Source organism: Dermacentor variabilis, chromosome 4 (assembly GCF_050947875.1).
Source record: "Dermacentor variabilis isolate Ectoservices chromosome 4, ASM5094787v1, whole genome shotgun sequence".
In the NCBI taxonomy this organism is placed as follows: Eukaryota; Metazoa; Arthropoda; class Arachnida; order Ixodida; family Ixodidae; genus Dermacentor; species Dermacentor variabilis.
The window spans coordinates 40,578,792-40,600,152 of NC_134571.1; the positions used below are offsets into that span (position 1 = coordinate 40,578,792).

General features: G+C 41.6%; 2 protein-coding genes across 4 annotated transcripts in view; one reads left to right on the plus strand and one right to left on the minus strand.

Moving 5' to 3' along the window:
* Positions 1 to 3,675, plus strand: part of Paics (PAICS bifunctional enzyme) — a 32,351-nt gene extending 28,676 nt beyond the window's left edge. The window contains exons 5-8 of the mRNA XM_075688753.1: positions 4 to 173; positions 738 to 915; positions 1,808 to 1,966; positions 3,320 to 3,675. Coding sequence (XP_075544868.1) covers positions 4 to 173; positions 738 to 915; positions 1,808 to 1,966; positions 3,320 to 3,489 — 677 coding nt within the window. The 3' untranslated portion in view covers positions 3,490 to 3,675. The remainder of the gene's footprint in view (positions 1 to 3; positions 174 to 737; positions 916 to 1,807; positions 1,967 to 3,319) is intronic.
* Positions 3,676 to 7,598: 3,923 nt separating this feature from the next.
* Positions 7,599 to 21,266, minus strand: Cep164 (centrosomal protein 164). Of its 3 annotated transcripts, none has more exons than XM_075688749.1 (10): positions 20,581 to 21,266; positions 20,374 to 20,485; positions 19,768 to 19,936; positions 19,543 to 19,593; positions 19,339 to 19,458; positions 16,531 to 16,838; positions 14,718 to 14,915; positions 12,781 to 12,847; positions 12,075 to 12,186; positions 7,599 to 10,733 (listed from the first exon to the last, which is right to left on the minus strand). In XM_075688749.1, the coding sequence occupies exons 1-10, from the start codon at positions 20,651 to 20,653 to the stop codon at positions 10,597 to 10,599; spliced, it is 1,347 nt and encodes a 448-aa protein (XP_075544864.1). In that variant the 5' UTR covers positions 20,654 to 21,266; the 3' UTR covers positions 7,599 to 10,596. The 3 variants fall into 3 exon arrangements, with proteins under 3 accessions (XP_075544864.1, XP_075544866.1, XP_075544865.1); XM_075688751.1 differs by having other exon boundaries at positions 16,531 to 16,823; positions 20,581 to 21,264; XM_075688750.1 differs by having other exon boundaries at positions 12,075 to 12,183; positions 20,581 to 21,264.
* Between the last annotated feature and the right edge of the window lie 95 nt (positions 21,267 to 21,361).

Below are 21,361 nucleotides of genomic sequence, written 5' to 3' on the forward strand. Positions count from 1 at the left end.
TAGGAGAACTTCTGCTGGCTGACATCATTGACAGTGACTCCTGGCGTCTGTGGCCCTCTGGTGACAAGAGGTTGATGGTCGACAAGCAGGTTTACCGAAATCTGAAGGAAGTCACTGCCGAGGCCCTTGAAACAGTCAAGAGCAACTTTGCTTGGGTTGCAGAACAGATCAAGGTACGGTTGCAAAACTGATTGAGGCAGTGCTTAGTAAGCACGTTTATTCAGCCACCAATATCATAGTTAAAATCTGTGCTAAAGCATGCAGATTTTGTGCAAGCTAATGCCATTTTAAACTGCGTGCAGCCACAAGAAAATATTTGTTTTCATAGTTAGCAATGTAGCCATGTGGCAACGCACAAAAAAAAAGGTTATAATACTACTACTAAAGGCTAGCTATGCACAATTACCAGCATTCTTCACAGTTGTGTACATACAGAAGATGAAAACAACTTTTGAAAGTTTTTACTTCCAACTAAAGCAATTGTAATGTGGTCTGAAACATATTTTGTACTAAACAAAGTAATTAAAACTTCAGAGTTGCAACATCAAATGACTCTGCAATGACCTAGTCTCTCCAATTTTGCATATTTGCCGACACCTAAGTCAGTGAATATGATGCATTTGCTTACCCATGAGTTAAGTTGTGCAATGTTGCCATCATGCAGCATTTTACAGCTCATACCGGAAATGTTTGCTAGAGAACTAGCACTGCACTGAAAACGTTCCATTGTTTTGCAGAAACTTAGCCCCAAACCTAAGTCCCAAGTCGCTGTTGTGATGGGTTCACCATCTGACAAGGAGCACTGTGAAAAGATCAAGAAGGCCTGCGAAAAGCTTGGCGTTCCCTGTGAGCTGAGGGTAGCATCTGCACACAAGAACACCGACCAGGCTCTGGACATGATTGCTGAATATGAAGGCATGTCACTTTTTTACAGTGAAGCTGTATATAGGTACCCAGTGGTGGTGACTGGTGTCCATCCGTGCATCTGTCGCGTCGACACGAAAAAAATTTTCGTCTCCAGTTTCTTGCGACTGCTCTGTGGCTGTCAATCTAATGTAGATATCTTGGAAAAAACTATGCTGAAATGGGCCGCTAAGATGACTCTATCATCAACCCTGCTATCAACCCTGCTGAAGCAATAAAAATTATTGTAATGGTCTACTGTATGACATAAGACTCTCACTCCGTGTAGCAATGCACTTTGATGCATACCTTGTAGCCGAGCAGTCTGTACTGTTACCTTTGCCTCCATGCACCAACTAGCCTGCTTGATGCCATAAGGTGTGCCACGGCCACTGGATAAAAACTTATCCAGTGGCTGTGGGTGTGCGTAACTATAGTGGAGAGATCTCGTTTAACAAGCCTCAGTTTGCCAAACCACTAGACTACATCTGTGAATGTGAATTCTGAGCTGTGGGACCTCACCAGCGTAATGTAATTCTTGCTGAGCTACAGAGGTAGCACACTGTAATTTGAAGCAGCATTCCTTAGCTTGAAATGTAGAGCGGAGATGCAAAGAAATTCGGTTGCTCTGGTTGGTGCACAGGGGCAATCATGATGCAAGGTTCACGCAGATCAACGTAATCACTAGTCCCGGAGTGGTTTGCTACAAAATACATGCAGATTAATGAGGGCGCAGTAAGATAATGCCGTTATTTCCAACAGATTCGTGCAGGACTTGGTTGGATGGGACAATCCTGCATGAATGAGCTCCTACAATGTTATAAATTTTTTAAGTACGAGGGCATTTCAAGTGCTACAGTGAAATGACAAATGCATCACCTGGCTCCTCTGGCCTGGATTTCAGGTGAAGGTATTCCAACAGTCTTTGTCAGCGTGGCGGGACGAAGCAATGGCTTGGGCCCCGTGACATCTGGCAACACTGTATTCCCGGTGATCAACTGCCCCCCTGTCTCAGGAGAGTGGGGACCCCATGATGTTTGGTCATCACTCAGGCTGCCATCTGGTGAGGGCACAGTGGCAGTACGAAGCTGCTTCACTTGCACTAACTTTCACTTTACCAGGCGGCAATTATAACATCTGCAATGATAAACTGTGAATTGTGCTCTGTGAAATGGGTAGAGCTGCTTTTGGCAATGCTGCTGCACATCTGTGTACCACTGTGGCTTAGAGACAATTAGCGACTACTGTAAGGTAGGTAGCACACCTTCATGAGACTCTGGTACTGCAGTCACACTTTACAACATGTACTAACAACACACACTAGTAAATTGGTGGTGTGTGTTTCTACAAGTGTGCATGAGTTAAATGAGCAAGTTGAGGCATATGTAATTGCAATAAATGGCTCGAGCCATGAAGCGAATTTTGATATTTCTGTTTAAAGGACCCCTTGCTCGGTGCATAGATCAAGCGGTCATGACTGTGTCTGCAGAATGCTACTACACTTATGTATGCTGTGAAAACAGCTGAAAATTCAAATGAGTCTGTGTCGTTATTCCCAGACCAGTTAGTCTCTTCAGCAAAACATTTGCTGGTCTTGCACACTGTCACGGGTCCCACCAGCCATCACCAGTGCATAACCAGTGTTTAGACTTCTGTAAAACACTGAAGATATGCCACTGAATATGCACCAGGTAGCAAGTAATGACGCGAAAGAAAGGCGGGTCTCATGACATAAACCTGATGTGGGATTTGGAGGGGAGAATGTCATTTGTTGAGGTGATAGGAGAGCTTTTGCTCTGGCGAGGGTGACTCACCTTTTTGCACTATCAACCCAAATTCTATTTGCTTCTGTCACCACTGTTGCGAAACCCTTCAGAAAGTTTCTAGCGGTACAGTGCTTCCAGTTTGTTGTCACTCCACAATTTTCTAGTGTGAAAAATAGTAGACTGGGCCCGGTATGGGGTTCGTTGTAGAAACAAAATTCATGCATCGTTGCAATAGCAGCCTGCAAATAAGCTCGTGTGCACAGTAACTAGTGGGCGATGCTGTACTAAATTTTTAATTAAGAAGCCCACACTTATGAGTGCCATATGCTCAGTGTTATCGTAGGTGTGTGCGACTACCTTTGGCGATGCTATAAATTTTTCCTCAATTTTGTTTCTACTTTCTGCATTCCGGTAGCATTGGCGTTTCCTTGCTGCAGCATTGGCAGCTGCATCATGACAGAACACAAAATGTTAAATATCTTACACTTAGATTACAGTGCACGCTGAGAAACCCAGGTTATACAAATTCAATCGTATCTCCTCCAATACTGCATCTCTCACAGTCTAAGTCTGATTTCAGGATGTGAGAAAGAAGACAATTAGATCATTGCTTGATTTTTGAAAAGTGCATTGAACTCTTCTTCTTCCAGGCTTAGGATGCACGACAGTTCTTTTCCCAGAAGCGGCAGCCTTGGCTGCGGCGCAGATCTTGGCAATGAGTGACCATGTCATTTGGGCGAAGCTTCGTGCATCACAGTTGAATACTTGGGTGTCTCTCAAAATGGCTGACAAAAAAATCAAGCAGGAGCAAAAGGCATAAAGTGCTGAAGACTTCAGTCTGCAAATTTGTTGGCATGCATTACTTTTTGCATTAAACTTAGTTTTTTTTCTTCCTTCACTTCTCTTTTTCTACCTCGGTGCATACGTGTGGCAAGGACATGTGTAACAGTAGTAGAGAAGTGTGACGTGTAGTCTTTCAAGGCAATAAAAGCACTATCAGTGCCAACTGTTCAATAGTCTTTATTATGACAACAAGCTTCCTAGAAGTGACTAGCACCAAACTTGAAAACACCAGTACAACACTTATTAAACGAAACTGAACATTGCAGCCAAATTTCTTTCGGCAGTGTGACAGACCAAGGAAAACAATAGGTAGCTGGGAGGATGACCTGAATACATTACATGTAAAATGCATGTTGAGGACATCTAAAGTCATTACACATCAGACGCACAGAAAAAGTTGTCAAAGGTGTCTGGGGATGTGCTTGTAGGCATGGATAAAGTAAACATTCTTTATCCTACTTCAAGTTGGCAGAGATCCGAATTTGTTGCTATGGTCGATTCCTAATGCTAGTGCATGCACCATGCGAGAGCAAGGGGTTACCATCACACACTGGTACAGGCTATAAATCTTGCAATTGCTATCTGCTGTACTGCCCGTACAGCAACACAAGCCTAACCTGCGCAGCAGTTGGCAAAATGAAAATTTCATGCAACTACCATCACAACCCGCACATTTGCTTGCACATTTCAAGGCACTTCAAGAGCTACCTTGACTCAAGCAAACAAGCCTACTGATGCAGCAAAACCATGTGTAGCAGTACGCTATATGCAAAACCTTCAGCCCAGAGCTCTTGAGTTGTGGAAGTTTCTTGCATGGTAAGGCTTGCAGATCCTTGTAACAGGACATGCACCATTGCAGAGCGACAATATCAGCTAAATAAAAAATTGGCTTGTCTTTTTCTAAAGTAGAGGAAACAAGGTGCCTTGGAATATTAGAGCTGTTTAATATAACTGCAAATCGTGACTGCTATTTTGCAGAAGTTATTATGCACATGTGCAATAGCAGCACAGCCAGACACAGCTGAAATATATCTGTTGATACACAGCGCAAACTACATTGTTCAAGTTGCAATACAAAATCCTTGGTATTGAGGCAGGCATGCAAAACACACAAGTACAACAAAAATGATTACTGTCCTCGTTCAACCTGCTCTCGTTACTTTGTCTTGTCTGTTTTGCACACCTGCCTTTTCGTACCATGAACACCTACCAGCTTGCTCAGCTTCTGGTGTTGAAGTAGAAATGACCTCGCCACCAATGCATTATGGTGTTACTTTCTGCAGACTCGACTGCTGCCCATGTTATGGGCAAAAGATATTTGCTTTAACCTTTCCTGGGCCCTTGGCTTGTCCACAAATGCCTAAGCACTCGGAACCAACTTTGTCTACAGTCTCTCGCACTCTGCAATATCGCCGCTGTCATTTTAGTCATGCTACCTACTCCAGGGTTGCAGTACACAATGTAGCTAAGTTACAAAGTGCTGCCCAACTCTATATATGCAACATGAGCTGCTCAAGGTACAGGTGAACTTGTACATGCATGATGACGTCGATGCGAATCACTTGTAGCTTTAGAAATCCAAGTAATACTGAAGTTTGCAAGAAGGTAAAGGCTTTAAGTGATTAACATTGTCGAGCAATGGACACCTCGGGCAACATTTCTCACAAGGGGACTGACCAAGCAAGGCATGATGCAGAAAATGCCCCCTGCATCTTTTGTCACTTAGCGAAGCTGCAGACATCACACAGCTCTGGCACTGCGAGATGTGCAACCAAAAATGCACTCTCCGTCGTCATTTTAAGTGCACCACTGTCAGACAAATAGCACAGGAACAGGACAGTTCAAACTCAGACAGAAGAAATGCAAGAGCATTTTTTAAGGCTGCAATGTAAGAGTGCAATTCATTTTTTTACCCAACAAAGGACACTGCATCTTGCGTCCAACTTCTAATCAAGCACATTAACACATCTCTCCCATGAAGCATCAGCTTCAGGTTTTGCTGTTGTGATTTGCATTTTCCTGTTTGGGTTTGATTTGTCCATGATAGTGCTTGCTTGATGACACCTATAGAGTATAAATGCTAGTCTTGAGCAAAGTTTCCCAGTATCAGCATCATATGCAGACATTCTATGCAACATAAGCAGTTTACATCTTGGCATATTAAAATAGGAATTACTTTGCAGCAAACCTGAGGTAAGCTCACCAAAACATGCTTTTAGAGGGAAGCAAGAGATGCATCAAAATCTAAGCAGTGCACTAAAAACAAGTTACCCAAAATCAAATTTATGACATTCCAACCTACATGATTATTTCTCTGTCATCATAAATTACGACATGTATTAATAATGTAATTGTAAATCACTATAACATAACCTCGTTGCAACTAGAGGGGCTGGAGAATAGAACGCAAACTATGTGGTCGATGTTTAAGAAAAGGATAAAACTTGGCAAGCGACACAAGCAAGAACTTGCATAAAATTTTAGCACCAAATTTTTTTCCTTTCTGGACGAAAAATAGTGACCAGATGAATGTGCTAAGCAATTTTGAGCTTTCTAAAACATACGTGACGAGCTGAGATTGATAATACCTTTGTTCCAATAAAGCAAAGACAGCTGCGATGCTGAACAACATGTCTACAAGACTGGCACAAATTCGGCACACTTCCACATGCCCTGCATAAGACTGGCATGTGTGCTATGATAAATGGATTCACTGGGTATCTAGGCATCGGAAGTCACTGATTTGGCTGATCTTCAGTATTGTGCATGTCCCAGTGGTAGAACCACATTCCTAACCACATTGCAGCCATCTCTAAAGACAAACTTGTTTCATGAAGCCCTAGCTGAGTTTGTATAACTATCAATAATTGCTTTTTGACACTAACAACGTTCAATTTGTCCTGCTTCTGTGCTCGCATTCTTCTGCATGACCATTCTTCTATAATTTTATATGGCCCTGAGCATGGATGCATGGATGAATTAATTCAACTAAATAACTCTTCAAAAAAAAGCAGTGGTGCCAAGTACCATCCTTGAACTAGGATAAACTTTTATTCAATCACGAAGCTTTCTGAAGAAACTGCATGGCTTTACTTTGTAGCTCCATGCCACTGTAAGGCAGATGCCAACTACTGTTTTCCTAAGACTTCCTCTACATTGTGGATTCTAGAGAACCACTTGGTTTAAGCAAAGATGCTATGGTAACTTGGGGGAGGTGTTGCACACGTCCATGTGTTTGTGAAAAATAAAAAAATAAAGTAAACATGAGCCATAAACGTGAGCAAAAATCGGCAATGTTACATGGAAAATCTTTAAAACGGTAGGGAAATGATGTGACGTGCCACATATGAGTGGCGAGTATATCAAACCAACATGCTCGGAGTGACTGCTGCACTCTCAGATGTATTCCATGTTTTGTAAGCATACTGTCTAGAGACTAGATAAACTAAATGCAGTGATATTAACCCTTGAATGATGGCACAAACAAATTCCTGAAAAAGAAAAATTCTGTCTACATTTGCAAAACACACAGAGAATAAGCATAATCAATGAGAAAAAAATATTTCGGGGAAGCTATTTTACCAATAGGTGGGAAACACCAGGCAGAAAACAAAGTACGCTTCACCCCAAGCCACCTGTGGCTTTGTTTGGAATTTCTAGACAGCCCTTGTCATATGTGAACCATGGCTGCACATTTCCTTTTCTTTACAGCATGTGTGTGACGCCGCTGCAGCCGGAGATATTGCATCGGTCTGTCTCCTTTGATGACAGTGCTTTCAAAAGAAAGCGTGCCTCATGCTGATCTTCTTCCATGTCCTTTGCATTCCTGCTCTAAACCAACAAATGATGCTTGCAACCTGTCATTAAGTGTAGGCCGAAGACATTTAGCCAGAACCTAATACTCAAATACGAAAACGCTACAAGAAGAAATAATATTTTTTTTCTGGTATATGTTGCCTGTATGCAACACTCACCAATAAAGGGTTAAAGAAGGAAAAAAGAATTATCGCAACTTATCAGTACCAAAAACCTAGTACCACAAATGCATGATTAAAAGGAAGTGCTGAGCGGGAGGGGGGGGGGGGGTTGAGGATTGAGGAGAATCAGCCCCTCCCACCTCCCAAGTTGATGCATTAGTCGAAATTTCCCCCCTCACCCCTTCCCTCTGTGTTTTTTTTTTTATTCCACGAATGGGATAGATTCCTTTTTTCATTCTATTCACTTCTTATACATCCCGCAAGGTAGCCAACCCAATCAACTGTGAGGTCGTGGCTTCATGTGAGTCAATGCAGAAGGGCAAGAAGAATGAGAAATAAAAGCAATCATTGCAGCCTATCACCCAGGTATGGGACTGTATATGCAAATTACTGCATATGCAAATGACTCTCCATGGGCTTTGCTGTGGCCACATTTGGAGACCAGGGCATTGTGAGCTGCATGCAGCCCCCATGCTGCACATTTGAAATAGCTCCTCTACAGCTATACATATCAAATCTTGCTTACAAGATGTCATGTCTTTAGTTATCATGTCTGCAGGTCCTTAACAAAAAAAGGTTAACAACCTTTACTTGGGATGTTCATACAATGAGGAAAGCTCTGTGCACAGGTGGCACTTGTTGGCACTTACAGAAGCACCTTTCTGATGCTAGGCCTGCAGCCTAATAAACTCACATTAAAGGGACACTAAGGAGGACTTTCAAGTTAAGGTGTATTGGAAAGTTATACTTCTGCAATAGGTGTTCAAAAATGTGACAGCTACGACATGGATTCTGGCACCTGCATTATGCAAAATCATGGCCTCCAAGATTATTTTCCGTTACTCTGAAGGGGCAGTCACTACGGGGTGCGACATGGAAACCTCCTATAGCAAACGACCACATTTACCAAGAAAGGAAGATTTGCTAGCAAGAAGCAACGCAATAACGAATGACAAGTGGTGATGCCACAGTGAAGTTCGTGCACCAGCTTGCCACGCCGTCGTAGATTTTGATCGCATCTGCTCAGGTACAGTTAATTGTTTTATCGGTAAAGAAGGAATACATTCATGCTAAAAAAACCAGAAACACAACTTATCAAGTTTTGGGAACTTTTCCAGCACTCAAAACAGCCCAAATACGAGAAAATACTTTGAAATCCATGATGTCACACTACAATTCTGGCGCTGACATTTCAGCATGAAATTCAAGAAAGGGATGTTTGTCTCTGACATTTTCTCCATTAATAATCAGCCTAGCTAGTGCAAAACTGATTAAAATAGTTTTGAAAGAAAAGCTTTAACAGCCGAAAACTAATTTAATGTTGCTCATTAATGACCCTTTAGTGTTTCTTTTTTTTTTCATGCCATCATTACATGGTATGAATGCTATCTGTCATAGCACATAGTCTCTGGTTGCTTAGCAACAGAGAAGCTACTCCTACCATTTTTCATTTCATAGCCCAGCACTTCACCTGTAACGTCTCTTACCTGCTCTACTAGCTCTTTTCGAAGCAGGCACCTGTATACAATTTATCAGGTGTGGATGCTGTTTTCTAGACACTTGTGCAGATGGACAAACAAATTTTATGAATTCATATTTGCATTAGGACACATGTGCAAATGGCTGACATAGAGTTGACCACAATAACCAGCAAAAGGACAGTCAAGGTATTTACCGGCTAATCACAAACCATTTTTATGATGTGTAAATGACTTTGTGGGTTTAATGCAGACTGTGAACACCAAGGGTAGGACATGTTACACTGGAGGTATACATATAAAACACTTTATGCTCAATGAGGCCTCACTCAGTGACAATCGGACTGCAGGACCTTTCTTCATGATATTTGCTTTCTAATACCACAATTTACCTTCTCAATAAAGATGAGCATTTAATTTCAGGTAAATATTCCGTGAAGTAGCTTGCACATGTGAGGGGTACCCAAAAGTAACTGCAACTTATTCTCAGAAGTACATTGTACTCATCAAACAGGCCATTAGGTGTGGCTGGTGTGCTTGTTTTTGGCTTTTGTGTGCCGAGTGCTGTGGTGGAGTGCTTTGAATGGATTATTTGTCGCAATGTATTTCATCCACATGTAGTATATGCAACTTGTACCAATACTGTGACAGCTTTCAGTAAGGAACAGACATAGTACGTGAGAAGCAGCTTTTTTACACAATCTACATAAACAGCATTTTCTAACGGTAAAGTTGACACTTTTAGCAAGATGCAGACCACAAGCATTTTCCCCACTTCAATGAGGGCAACAAACAAACCAGTTAAAAAAGAACAATGATAACATTTGTTGTTGATAAGCGATCAGGAGTGTCGTACTATGCAGTTGCCATAGCTACGTAGTCAACGAAAGGAATTTTCTGGCATGTACATATATCTAAGATTAGCTAGTCTACCAGTCAATTCATATTACCATATAGCTTTATAGGCAAGATGTAAACCTCCATACAAATGTTCAGTAAGTGAATATTGTATAAATACAATGGGCGAGCATAATGGTCAAACCAATGCCGGAAAACAGAATTTCATGTGCACTCTCTGCTTCACAATATTACATGAAATTAACGACCATCGCAAAATATACAACAAATGTTCTATCCAATGTGCAGCTACACGGCACTTTTTAACAGGATGCATATAATGCCTTGCACTAGCAATGCCTATAAGTAAGTCTAATAAGTTATTTATTTTACTTATTTAAAATATCATCAAGGTCGGAATATAGGGGACTGGTTGCACAAGAAAATTACTTATAGATATTGTAAATGTGAAACAGAATGCCGCTATCAGTTAATGACAGTTATGCTAGAACAGAATACAATTCATATGCAACAGTATATTTAACTATGTAAAAACACATTTATACAAGTTAAAAAAGAATAGTTTAAAAAAAGTTTTTAAATCCACACATACTTCAGGAAACATTCCAGTCACTTTTGGGTACTCCATCTATTTAACATATTCACAAGACGTATTTCGTTTTTGTATATTCAGCAGCTGCAAATAACACCATTACCTGAGATTCTTGTGATGACTAGTAACGTTATAATTATATGAAACTATGTGCCTTCCTCTTGGCAGCGAAGGAGTGACTACTTGATAAGAAGCTGTTGGAGTTCGCATTCCTTGAGGCTCCAGCGTAGCTGTGACAACTTTGTTGTCCACTCAGCTCGAGACCACTGCTGAGGAGGCCGTAGATCTTGCTGTTGGGACATGTACGTCTTCCAATCTTGCAAAGAAAGAGAGAGAGAAGGTGCAAGAAACTCTTGATGAAGAGCCGCATTTGTGACACACAGGGCACAGGCAGAAAGAAGGGTTCATGGACATGGTGGTTCAACCCCATGGATGAGGGTAAATTGAGGAGAGGACCTAACAACCCAAGTGCACTGCAAACAGTATTGTAGGAGTCATTTACTGGGCAAATAACAATGATGCCATTATTGCTGAGGGAGAATGGCTGCTTTCGGCAACCCTAACAGATGTTGTCAGGGCTAGATGGCAGCTGGAGTACCATTTGCTGTAGCTCCCTCAGTGATCACTGTACGGCAATTGGTGTACAAAGGTCAATGTAAATGTTTCGATTTGGCATGGCAGGCTAGTGAGTGTAAATAAGACATTCTACGCAAGGAACTCAGAACACTCTCTGCATCCAGTGCCTTTCTTGGCACCGGCTGGGAATGGTGAGAAGCTGCCCAAAAGGCAGAGGCAACTTGTCACGGCATTGCAGAGAGTGGTGGCAGGGACTGTCCCCAGTTTTCTCGTCCTCCATGAACTATCCAAATGGCTGGACAGTAGCAGCTGTATGCACCAATGCGAACTTGTCACTCGCACCATGACCCAACTAAGGCTAGCTTGAAGCATGTGATTTAACCCCTTAACTGCCGGGACAAACAGCAGAAAAAATTTTGCAAAAGTGAAGAAAAAAGGCAGGAGGCACTGCATTATTTTTTTGTCAAAATTACAAGAAACTGAACACTTACGCATGTGCAAAAATTGTCAAAAATTCACGACAAGTTCAGCAACAGAGGGCACTCGTTTTGATGGCAAATTATCTCATCATTGGCACTTAACGGGTCAAATGTCTAGAACTACTATTTAGATTTTATTCTATTTGATATTAAGATGAAAAAAAAAGGGGGCTGGGCAGGCCATATAATACTTAGAATAGGTAACCGGTGGCCTATCAGTCTAAAAGATTGGGTGCCAAAGGAAGGGAAACGTAGTCAAAGATGACCAAGGATTAGGTGGCGTGATGAAACTGAAATATGCAGGCAGTAGGATGTAGTAATCTGATGAAGGACAGGGACAATCAGAAATTACTGGGAGAGGCATTCATCCATTCTGTAATGGACATAAATTACACTGATGCTGATGAACTATTTAGAATGCTTCTAATTTACTCTGGAACTGTCCTGCTGCATAAGTTTCAGGTATGTGTGCCCAAGAATCAAAACTATCAAACTTTCAGCAATGTACTGCTCTTGCAACAGCTGCACCAGCTCTGCTGTGCATAATAAAATTGCAGGAGGAGTGCAATGAAGGCATGCTGGAATGTAAACCTAATGCTTACAATGCACTGGAGGACTGCCATGAACTGCTTCCATTTCTGCGTGAGGAATATCGGTCAGTGCTCTTGCTGTCCGATGAGGAACTAGGCTGGATGATGAGGACGGTACCAGCTGCTGGGAATAAAGCCACGAAGTTCATTTGGCAAAGGCATTCATATAAACAAACATGTCCAGGGCATGGACCAAAAGCACATGAACAGCTTGATGAAGCCTACAACAACAACAAGGATATGGTGGATAAACTTATGAAATGCTAACGGTGACTGACAGCATTTAATGACCCAATGGTATCTTCAAAGTGAAATAAATGTAGCGGAAGCACTGGCATAAAGTGAACAACATAGTGAACAGCCATCTGGGTTTTCCTTGCATGCAGTATCGTGGCTGCTGCCCATTTTTTTGCAGCAGTGCTAAATGTAACAATCGACTTACTAAGAAATTACTGAAGCTCACCATGGCATACTGCTGATAGATGACTACACCATAACCAATAAATAAATCCCTCACTTTTGTTCTGGCTTGAGGTCATGTGTGCATCTCAAGTGTGCCTGGCGGATTGCCGTTTCTGACCTCTTAGTGTTTGTCTTAGTGGCTTTATAAGTGATCAGCCTTTATGTGCACGAAGAAGCACAGAAAAAGGTGCAGTAACAGCAGCATGCTGCGCATCAGTTTCTTCACTAGTCCCATCAAGGCATGGACAAAACGCACCTTTATGGATGACACTACCAAGTCCTTGCTGGTGATCTCGGAGCCAGAAGTATGGGGCACGACATAGCTGCACACACATAAGAGAAAACAAAGCACATTACAAAACATGTATTATACTCATTAGGTAACAGACTGCTGACCACCATCGAATGAAATAGTACATTGATGCTTCAGGAGTGACAATATCTTCAGACCATTTAGTGCCGGCAGACTTGGACTGGTTCATCCTTATGTTAGACAATTAGTGTCTCATTTCTTCTTTTTTTGAGATTGCTCTCACTTGTGATATCTGTTATCAGTGCAAGCACACACCCATGCCTTGATAAGTACTATAAAAGTAGAGGCATCCTTGAATAAAGGAACAAATTTCTGAGAATTGTCTTCCAATGCGTAAGCATTGTTTGGCTCGGCTATGACTTATTTTTGCTTAGTTTTGCTTACTTGCTTTTCCTAGCTTATTTGCGTCTACCCATGGCATTTCTGGTGGCAAAGAATGCTTAGGCTTTAGCAGACAATTGTCAGATTTTCTTGTCGCATCAAGTAACTTTTTCATTATTTATTTTACGGCATTCATTCTAATTTATGAGTTGTAGCCGGTGAGTTTCACGCCTGAATAACTTTCGCGTGGTGCCGTAGCACGGCAACCTAGCAAAACACTCGTATAATTCCTTGATCATTCTAGCCCCAATGCATGTGCTAAACAGAACATAAGGCAACTTGATCAACCTGTTTTCCAGCTCTGGAACAATCGTCCTAATAACTGAATTGACAAATTAGTGAACCAAGTAATGACCGAGTCATAGTGAACAAGGTACTGTTGCGGCTCAAGGGGGCGTTAGGGCAAGAAATCCACCAAGCCCATCAACGAATACGTCCGGTAGTAGGAATGAAGGAAAAAGGGTTTATTTGACAATAGTTACACGGCTCTAGTTATGGTAGCCCACTCCATGCAGGAACATGTTAAATGTGTGAGTTCACATCAGGATATGTCAGCTCCACTGCATGAAAGGTCTCTGCTTTTAATCCCCTTGTCTTCCCTAGGCGACTCGACTAGGGAATCTGATTACTGTATCACGGCCAATCACAATTGTCGAATCAGTTGCAATACCCCGGCCAGGATATCACATCGTTCGGCAGCACTCCTACCTTCGTAGCACTCCTACCTTAACAGCCCTCCTACCTCCTGGTGGTATGGAATATGTGACATGAAAGCACTATGGAAATCTAAGGCCGGCACTGTTCTTTGATAGCATTTGACGTTGGCCTTTTAATCATTAGTTCAGGCTGTCAGGTAGTGGTATGGGGTTTTTGGTGGACCCCTCAGCAGTCAGTGTCAACGACGTGTTGACTGTGTTGACAACGACGTGTTGAGTGTAGGCGCTGATGCTTGGGGTTGCCTCATGACAAACGTTTAATTAATGCCCTTGGTTGTGTTGAGATGTAACAGCATCTATGCAGATCCCCAAACTTTAATGTATATTTGTTTTGACAGTGGTCACTGGCATGTTCCGAGATGATGCTTCACCTTGATCACACAGTATTTTGTCAAACCATCGACTACAGAATCACTTTGTACAGTGACTTTTGCTCTCTTTTTGGCGTCTGTTATTTCAGTGCATAGTTTGTTCACTTGAACCAAAATAAAGGAGGAGTGTGGTTGTTTTTTATCTGTCCATTTCATTGCTGGAATAGTACAGCTCCCATTATTAAGACTTTAATAATGGACATTCTGGTTCCTTTGTTAAAGCCTTGTTCAATAAAAACAAACAAAAAGAGCGAAATAAAAAAGAAGACATAGCATCTTTTCTCTAGGCATGTTCACTAAAACTCATCTGTAATCTCAAAACACACAAAGGTGTTGCCCCCAGTTGATTCAGCCAGTAGATGGCATTATGAGGCAACCTTCTTGTTTCAAGTAAATCGAGCTAAGGTGTAACCTGGCAAGAGCATCCTCAGCAACTTGTTGAGCAGCACGTAGGGACAGCTGCAGATGTCGATGACGCAGGTGAGCAAGGCGTTGACTGAGCCGGAGAAGATCCTTGTGACCCAACGAGGAGCGGCCAGATAGACTGCCAGTGGCTGCCCCCTTGGTGGGCTTGCTGCTCTCACCTTTGGTCTGTGTTCCAGAAGTGTCACTGTGTGCAAGGCACAAAATTTGTTATTGAACCAAATGACACCTTTTGCCTAAGGACAGGCGAGTGCTCGTTAATTTACTTATTACTATTTCTACATCTTTTCACAAGACATTACTGAAGAGAGCTTTTTTTCTGCACAATATGCAAGCCCCAAATATGCTCAGCAACAAAGGAAAGTACAGTCAGAAGCAACTACAACAACAACATATATGTTGCTAAGACAGTGCCACGTGTTGTTGTTTTACTTTTTGCCAGTGTCCGTTTTCGCTGGATCATCACTGTTATGAGTTATTGCATGGTGCATGACAATTACTGCATCCAAAATTTTGCAAACATTGTTGCCAGTTCTGTAGCAAAAGAAACAAGTCTAATCAGATCGAACACGCATCACGAAGAGTGTTGTAGATTCTCAAATGTACGTGAGCTCCAGTGGTTACTCTGGAATGTATGATAATACATGTATAATAAATAGCAGACAAACTTGAAATCAGAATTGACAATCAACAACCACACTTTTCTCTGTCATTGTGATTTGAGTATTGTACTTGCCTTTCTGGGAACAAGATTACTCAATAAAATTAGGTTCTTAACTCACACCTACCAGTAGCAGTAGTAGTAATTGATTGTTTATTTAAATAAATAGATCGATGAATGAATGAAAAGGAGGGGAAGGAAAATTGCTGCTGACCACAGTAATTGTAGAGCGCAGTCTGTTGACACCTGAACACACACTTCTGGCAGCACTTCTATTTTTTCACTGTGACTACAAGGTGATGTATAACAAAGAAGTACAATGTAAAAGAATAGAGAAGAATGCAATTTAATTTAATCTAATTTATTTACGATTCTTGCTTTCCCTGCATCACAGAAACACCGAAAGGTACAGAACTAAAGGTGCTCATGGCACCTGGCCAGGGTCCTCACTCAATTAACATTGGGAAGAATGGAAACTACTCGAACAGTGAAAAAATACAGTCAACCGCAAATGTTTACAGACTGTGGGTTCCCTGAAAACATTGAATTTCCTAGCAGCATGTAACAGTAGCCACTAAAACCGTACATTACAATTTTGTTTGCATATGCAAGCAGAGGCTGGAAATGCGAATTCCAGGCTGCACTGTGAGGCTGCGCACATGTTCAGGTTTTTCTAAGATCCAGTGGTTAATAAACTTTTGTGGTCGACTGCACATTGGCTTGCTCCATTTCTGCTATCGCTGCAGCTACCACATACATGTACAGCAAGAAGAAATATATGCAACACTATTCTTTATTTTCTTGCAAGCAATGTTACACCCTGCCCTTATTGCTTCATGACATCAGCAAATTTTGCACTGTTCCATAACGTCACGATAATGTTGATGACGTAAGGTGCGGCGTTTCGAAACTAAATTTAGTATCAAATTAAAATATCTCATAAGTGTTTCCCAATCTTCACACCTACTAAATGTTATCTTTTAGTGTGTGGAAAGCCTGTGGTAACTTTTACAACAAGTTCAAAAACGTGTCGATACTCTGTTAGGCTTAAAACTATGCAGCAGCACAGCCACTGGTGTCACCTTTCAATTGCTTACTGACTTGCACACTTCTGCATGACATTTCAGGACCGAATCCTCACCCTGGCAGCGCAGGTCCTTTATCTTGGAAATTCTGGCCTTGCTTCTCGTCTGCAATAGTGTGCTTGTGGTTTCGCGCTCTCTGAGCTAGTGAAGTGGTTCCAAGTTGGATTAACTCTTGCTTGGCAGATGCTTTCAGCTGGTCTCTGATTCGCTGGTACTTGTGGACCTCTCGCTTCAGTCGCTCCAACTCAAACTCGAGCGCCTGCTTCTGGGTGAGCAGATCCCGCACAATAGCATGTTCATCTTGATTGCGAAGAGTGGCAGTGTGAGACTCTGAGTCGGTGTCTGTTTGCTGCACAAAGAAAGCCTGTTATAGAATCAAACACAGTTCAGCACATCCACCAAGCAAGCACATGAACATATCTGAGTAAGTGGCCAGACACAGGTACTCTGAAAAGAGACCAATGGTAGACGGACTAAGACATGACACAGTGCATCCTGACATGAATGGATTTCTGTGTGTTTTTGTGTTATTGTAGGTGTATCAATATATATCTCAGAATTTATGTGTCTATATAGTAGCTGGACCCGTATTCTGAAACGTTCACCTTCCGCGAAACTATCGCCTTGGCCACGCCTCCACCAATAGCACTTGAGGATTGGCTGTTTTAGCAAAACCGGAAAATAAACAGCGCCAAGTTTTATAAGCCAAGAGCTTAATATGGCTGGGAGTATTCTTTCATTTTTGTCTCACGAAACAGAGCTTCGAGAATGCAGTTGAACAGATCTCGGAGATATGAGTGCCCCAGGTTAATCGGTTGTTAAGAGTTATTCCTAGATATTTATGTTGTGAGACTTCGCTAATGTGACTGTTGTGGAGGCAATATTAGTAACAACTAACATTTTTATTTTCGCCTAACTTGGAGAAGCACGGCCTTATCAATGTTTAAATCCATACTCCATTCTTCACACCAGTGACATATATTGAGCAAAGATTCTTGGAGCAATTGATGGTCTGCTATTGATGCTATTTCTTTATATATAACGCAGTCATCTGTGAACAATCTTGTTGACACTGATTGTGGAATGACATTTATTAAATCATTTATATATATTAAAAACAGCAAAGGTCCTAACACACTACCTTGAGGAACACCGGAAGTAACAGCAAGCGATTCAGAAAGGGTGCACGGCGATATTGGTTGATTCATTTGAAATAAAACATTTCACACTTCCTTTTTCAATTTATATTACTTAAAGCGGCCGTAGCCAACTGAAGTCAGTGTGCAGAACCCGTACTGCACTACACTCGAAAACAACACACCCGAACCCCTCTGCACTCGCACGGTGCGCTCTCTCATGTGATGTGAAGCATTCAAGAGCGTGTGTTGGTAGTGTACGCTGGCTCCACGGGTAAGCAGCCACTTGATTTATTGAACGTGGCTATCGCGGAAGGCGAACGTTTCAGAATACAGCCCCTGAATTTTGTAAAGAGAAGCAGCTCCGCCTTTGTGATGGGAATTCTACCACCTGATTAAAAGAAAATAAAAAAGAAGGATGTTTGTATTTGTGCAATAGCTGCACCGACCCAACACTTAGGACCAAATTATGAGGAAAATTGAGGTGCAGCTACACACCAATTTAGTATATGGTACACAATAGATTTATTGCTCGACCATTTCATCAGTGTAACATATGGTGTCTGCAAGGTATCAATAACCTTAATGCATAAAGTGCCAGACATGTCGTACACATGATATATGAACGTGACAGAGAATTGCTGCAAATTACCTTGGCTAGGAAGAATGCGCGCACTAAAGACACCTATCTAGTAAACCAAAAATGTCTCTGGGACGTACGAATTGGGTCTTAATGTGTAAGTCGAAGACCGACATCTGCTAGACGTCACAGGCATGTGATTTTATTGCCAGAAATATCGAGGTTGTCTAGAGTACATTGCTTTGACTTAAGAAAGAGACAGTCTATAGATTTTATCAGATGGCATCTAATGTATGTTGTAACAACTTGACATAGAGACTTTTTTGGTCCACACATGAATATAGTTGTCCTCTCATTTGTTCCAATTATAATTTTACACTGGTATAGCTGGAGCCCATATGTGAACACCTACTTTACGTATTTTCCGATACGATTTACTTTTAAAACTTAATTCAATATATGCCACTTGTGCCCGGTGAAAGGCCCGGAAGATGGAGCAGACTGCACTTGCTCATGTGTGTGCATGTGCACATACGTGCGCACACAATGTATCTGTTCTTGCAGGGTGGGCGTTTCACCCATTGCATCAGACACAGAGCGTGTGCTGCGAACGTAATGTTCATTATAGAAAACACTATGAAAAAGGCCCTGAGCACTTGGAACGATTTCCTAGTTGTTCTATGGACCTCTGCATGCCTAAAGTAGTTAAGCATATATTTGAGCTCACTTAGGTCCAGCAGTGATTTTCTTGCAATATTACAGCAACATCATTTGGATGAGATTTAGATTATCCATTGTATGTATTTGTAATGTTGTTCAGACAAATCTAGATATCTATTGGATTGTGTAATATTTAGAACATTATGTTCCATGGACATATCTATTGAGCATAAATAATTGTCTGGATAACAAGCATTTACCAGGCAACTCTGTTGAAAACCCTCTGCTTGTGTACACATATATATGCTAGAACAATGTGACAATTTCAGTTCCATTCCATTGTTCTTAATTCACTTGTGTAGCATTACCTGCCTATGTTACTGCTATAAGTGGGGAATCATGGAAGTGGATGATGATGGTGGAATAGGTCAGACTGAAAGGAATGGTCTCGTTAAACTAGTAACATTATAAGACATTTACTTGCCCACCTTTACTAAAGGTCCTGAATTCACTGCTAGCATGTGAAGGTTGGTTGGACAAGACTTGGACAGGAACCCCTTTTTCACTTTCTTGAGACGTGAGAAGGGAACAACAGTTTGATCGGCATCCTGGAAAGAGAATTGGCTGCTTACCAAGTGCAAATTACAGCCAAATTAATTGTGATCAAATATGGTAAAAAATTGGCTACGTACTGAAGCTCTTGCAAATGAAGACAAGGGTGGAATGTCGTCTAGAGACGACATCTGAAAAACATTGGACATAATGTTTGAGGAAATTAAGCAAAGCAGCGTACTTGGTTACATGCCCACAGCAGTGACTTCAATTGTGTACTGGTGGATGAATGCATCAGCATGCCAAGAAAACATGCATGCTTTTCTTGTGTTACTGCATGTTGGAAGATGCTATGCAATACTTACCAGTGAAGCACCGCTGTCTTCTACATTTGACTCTGCAGTAGTGGCTCGTGCACTTGCCTTGAGTCTCTCCTTCTTGACCACAGCTTTGTAGTAAGAATCCAAGGGATGCTCCCATTTGGTCTCTTTCGTAACCGAATTGTAATAGTAAATCCTTCCCTGAGAATCTTCCCTGCAGCACAAAAATTAAGGTGCTTGTGCAAAAAATTTGTGTATAAGATATGCAAACTGCCCCTAATATCCACAGTGTTAGTTCTAAAGTTCTAGCACATGAGAGGCCAATGTGTGGATTATTAAAGCCAACAAATAAAAAGAATGTGTAAATGAAATAAAGTCCTTACATATTTAAAAGAAAAGGGGGGCTATGAATGCATGAATTAACTGTTAGTTGGAACACATATTTCCTCATGGTAACATTCTTTAATGCAATAAAACTTATACAATAAGACCGCAGAAAAATGGATGCATTACTCAGTGCAGCCCAATGATATGTCTGTCGGCACTTAGGGCCCTTAGTTCGGACGCACCGATGGCTTCTGTGTAGTTAAGTATTTGCTGAAGGTAACTTTTAAGATGATTACCAGTATCGCGTGCACAAAATAAACTTACACGGGACACCACGGTGGCGGCAGCGACACCTCAAGACCGGCCTGAGCAATCCAAAGCAAATTTTGCTCATCGGGAAGAACGATTCCTAGGTGCTCAGCGTACAAATGGATATCTGAAACGAATGAATGCTGCCTTTAAATGGGCCCAACGTACGCGTGCAGCGTATAAAATGAAAAAGGTATAAAAAAGGTGACTATGCTGACTGACCTTCGTTGGTTGCATTCGCCGAGCTACCGATCTCTTTCAAAATCTTTTGACCATGCGGTAGACTTCCGTTCATAACGTTCTTCGCCGATCGAGAAATAACATGGATAACATATCACGCCCAGGGTGCAACAAATGTAGGAACAAAGAAACCTGTGTAAACAGGTCAGCGAAATATTACGTTCGGTTACAGCCTTTTAGGAGCGAGATGCATTTACGGCAGGACGCACAGAAGCTGCTCGGTTGCCGTCTACATTCAGTACCGTGTTCAGTGCCCCAAAAACGAGCGCTCTCATTGGTTGGAATGCTTCCTGGGGATAAATAGGGAAGGGCAAGGGAAGCGTGAAAGCGAGCATCCCCGAAACCGAAATTGCCTGTTTCTCACAGTATCTTTGGTGTGTTAACGTAATACTCTCAATTATGCAACGCTCCTTAACATCAAAATTTGCCAACTAAGATGATCTCAATCACAGATCGAACATCTTTTCTAATACGATCAATCGCCACAGTATTTTTCTTGCAATTTAGTGTAGTAAACCACTCCAAATCCACGCTCCATAAGGTAGCATCACAGAGCACTATAGCATCCTCTAGATTTTAAAATGCAGATTGTAAAGCACATAGAGTTCCTCACTATATTACCATATATTACAGTGAGAAACTCTATGGTAACGCATGCCGTAAAGGCTATACTACTAGGCTATGCTTTTGCTTTTTGAATTCAGTTGCAGCGGGAGCTCGCTATTTCTTATCGTTCGCTATTTTCTTATTGTACTTTGTAAGA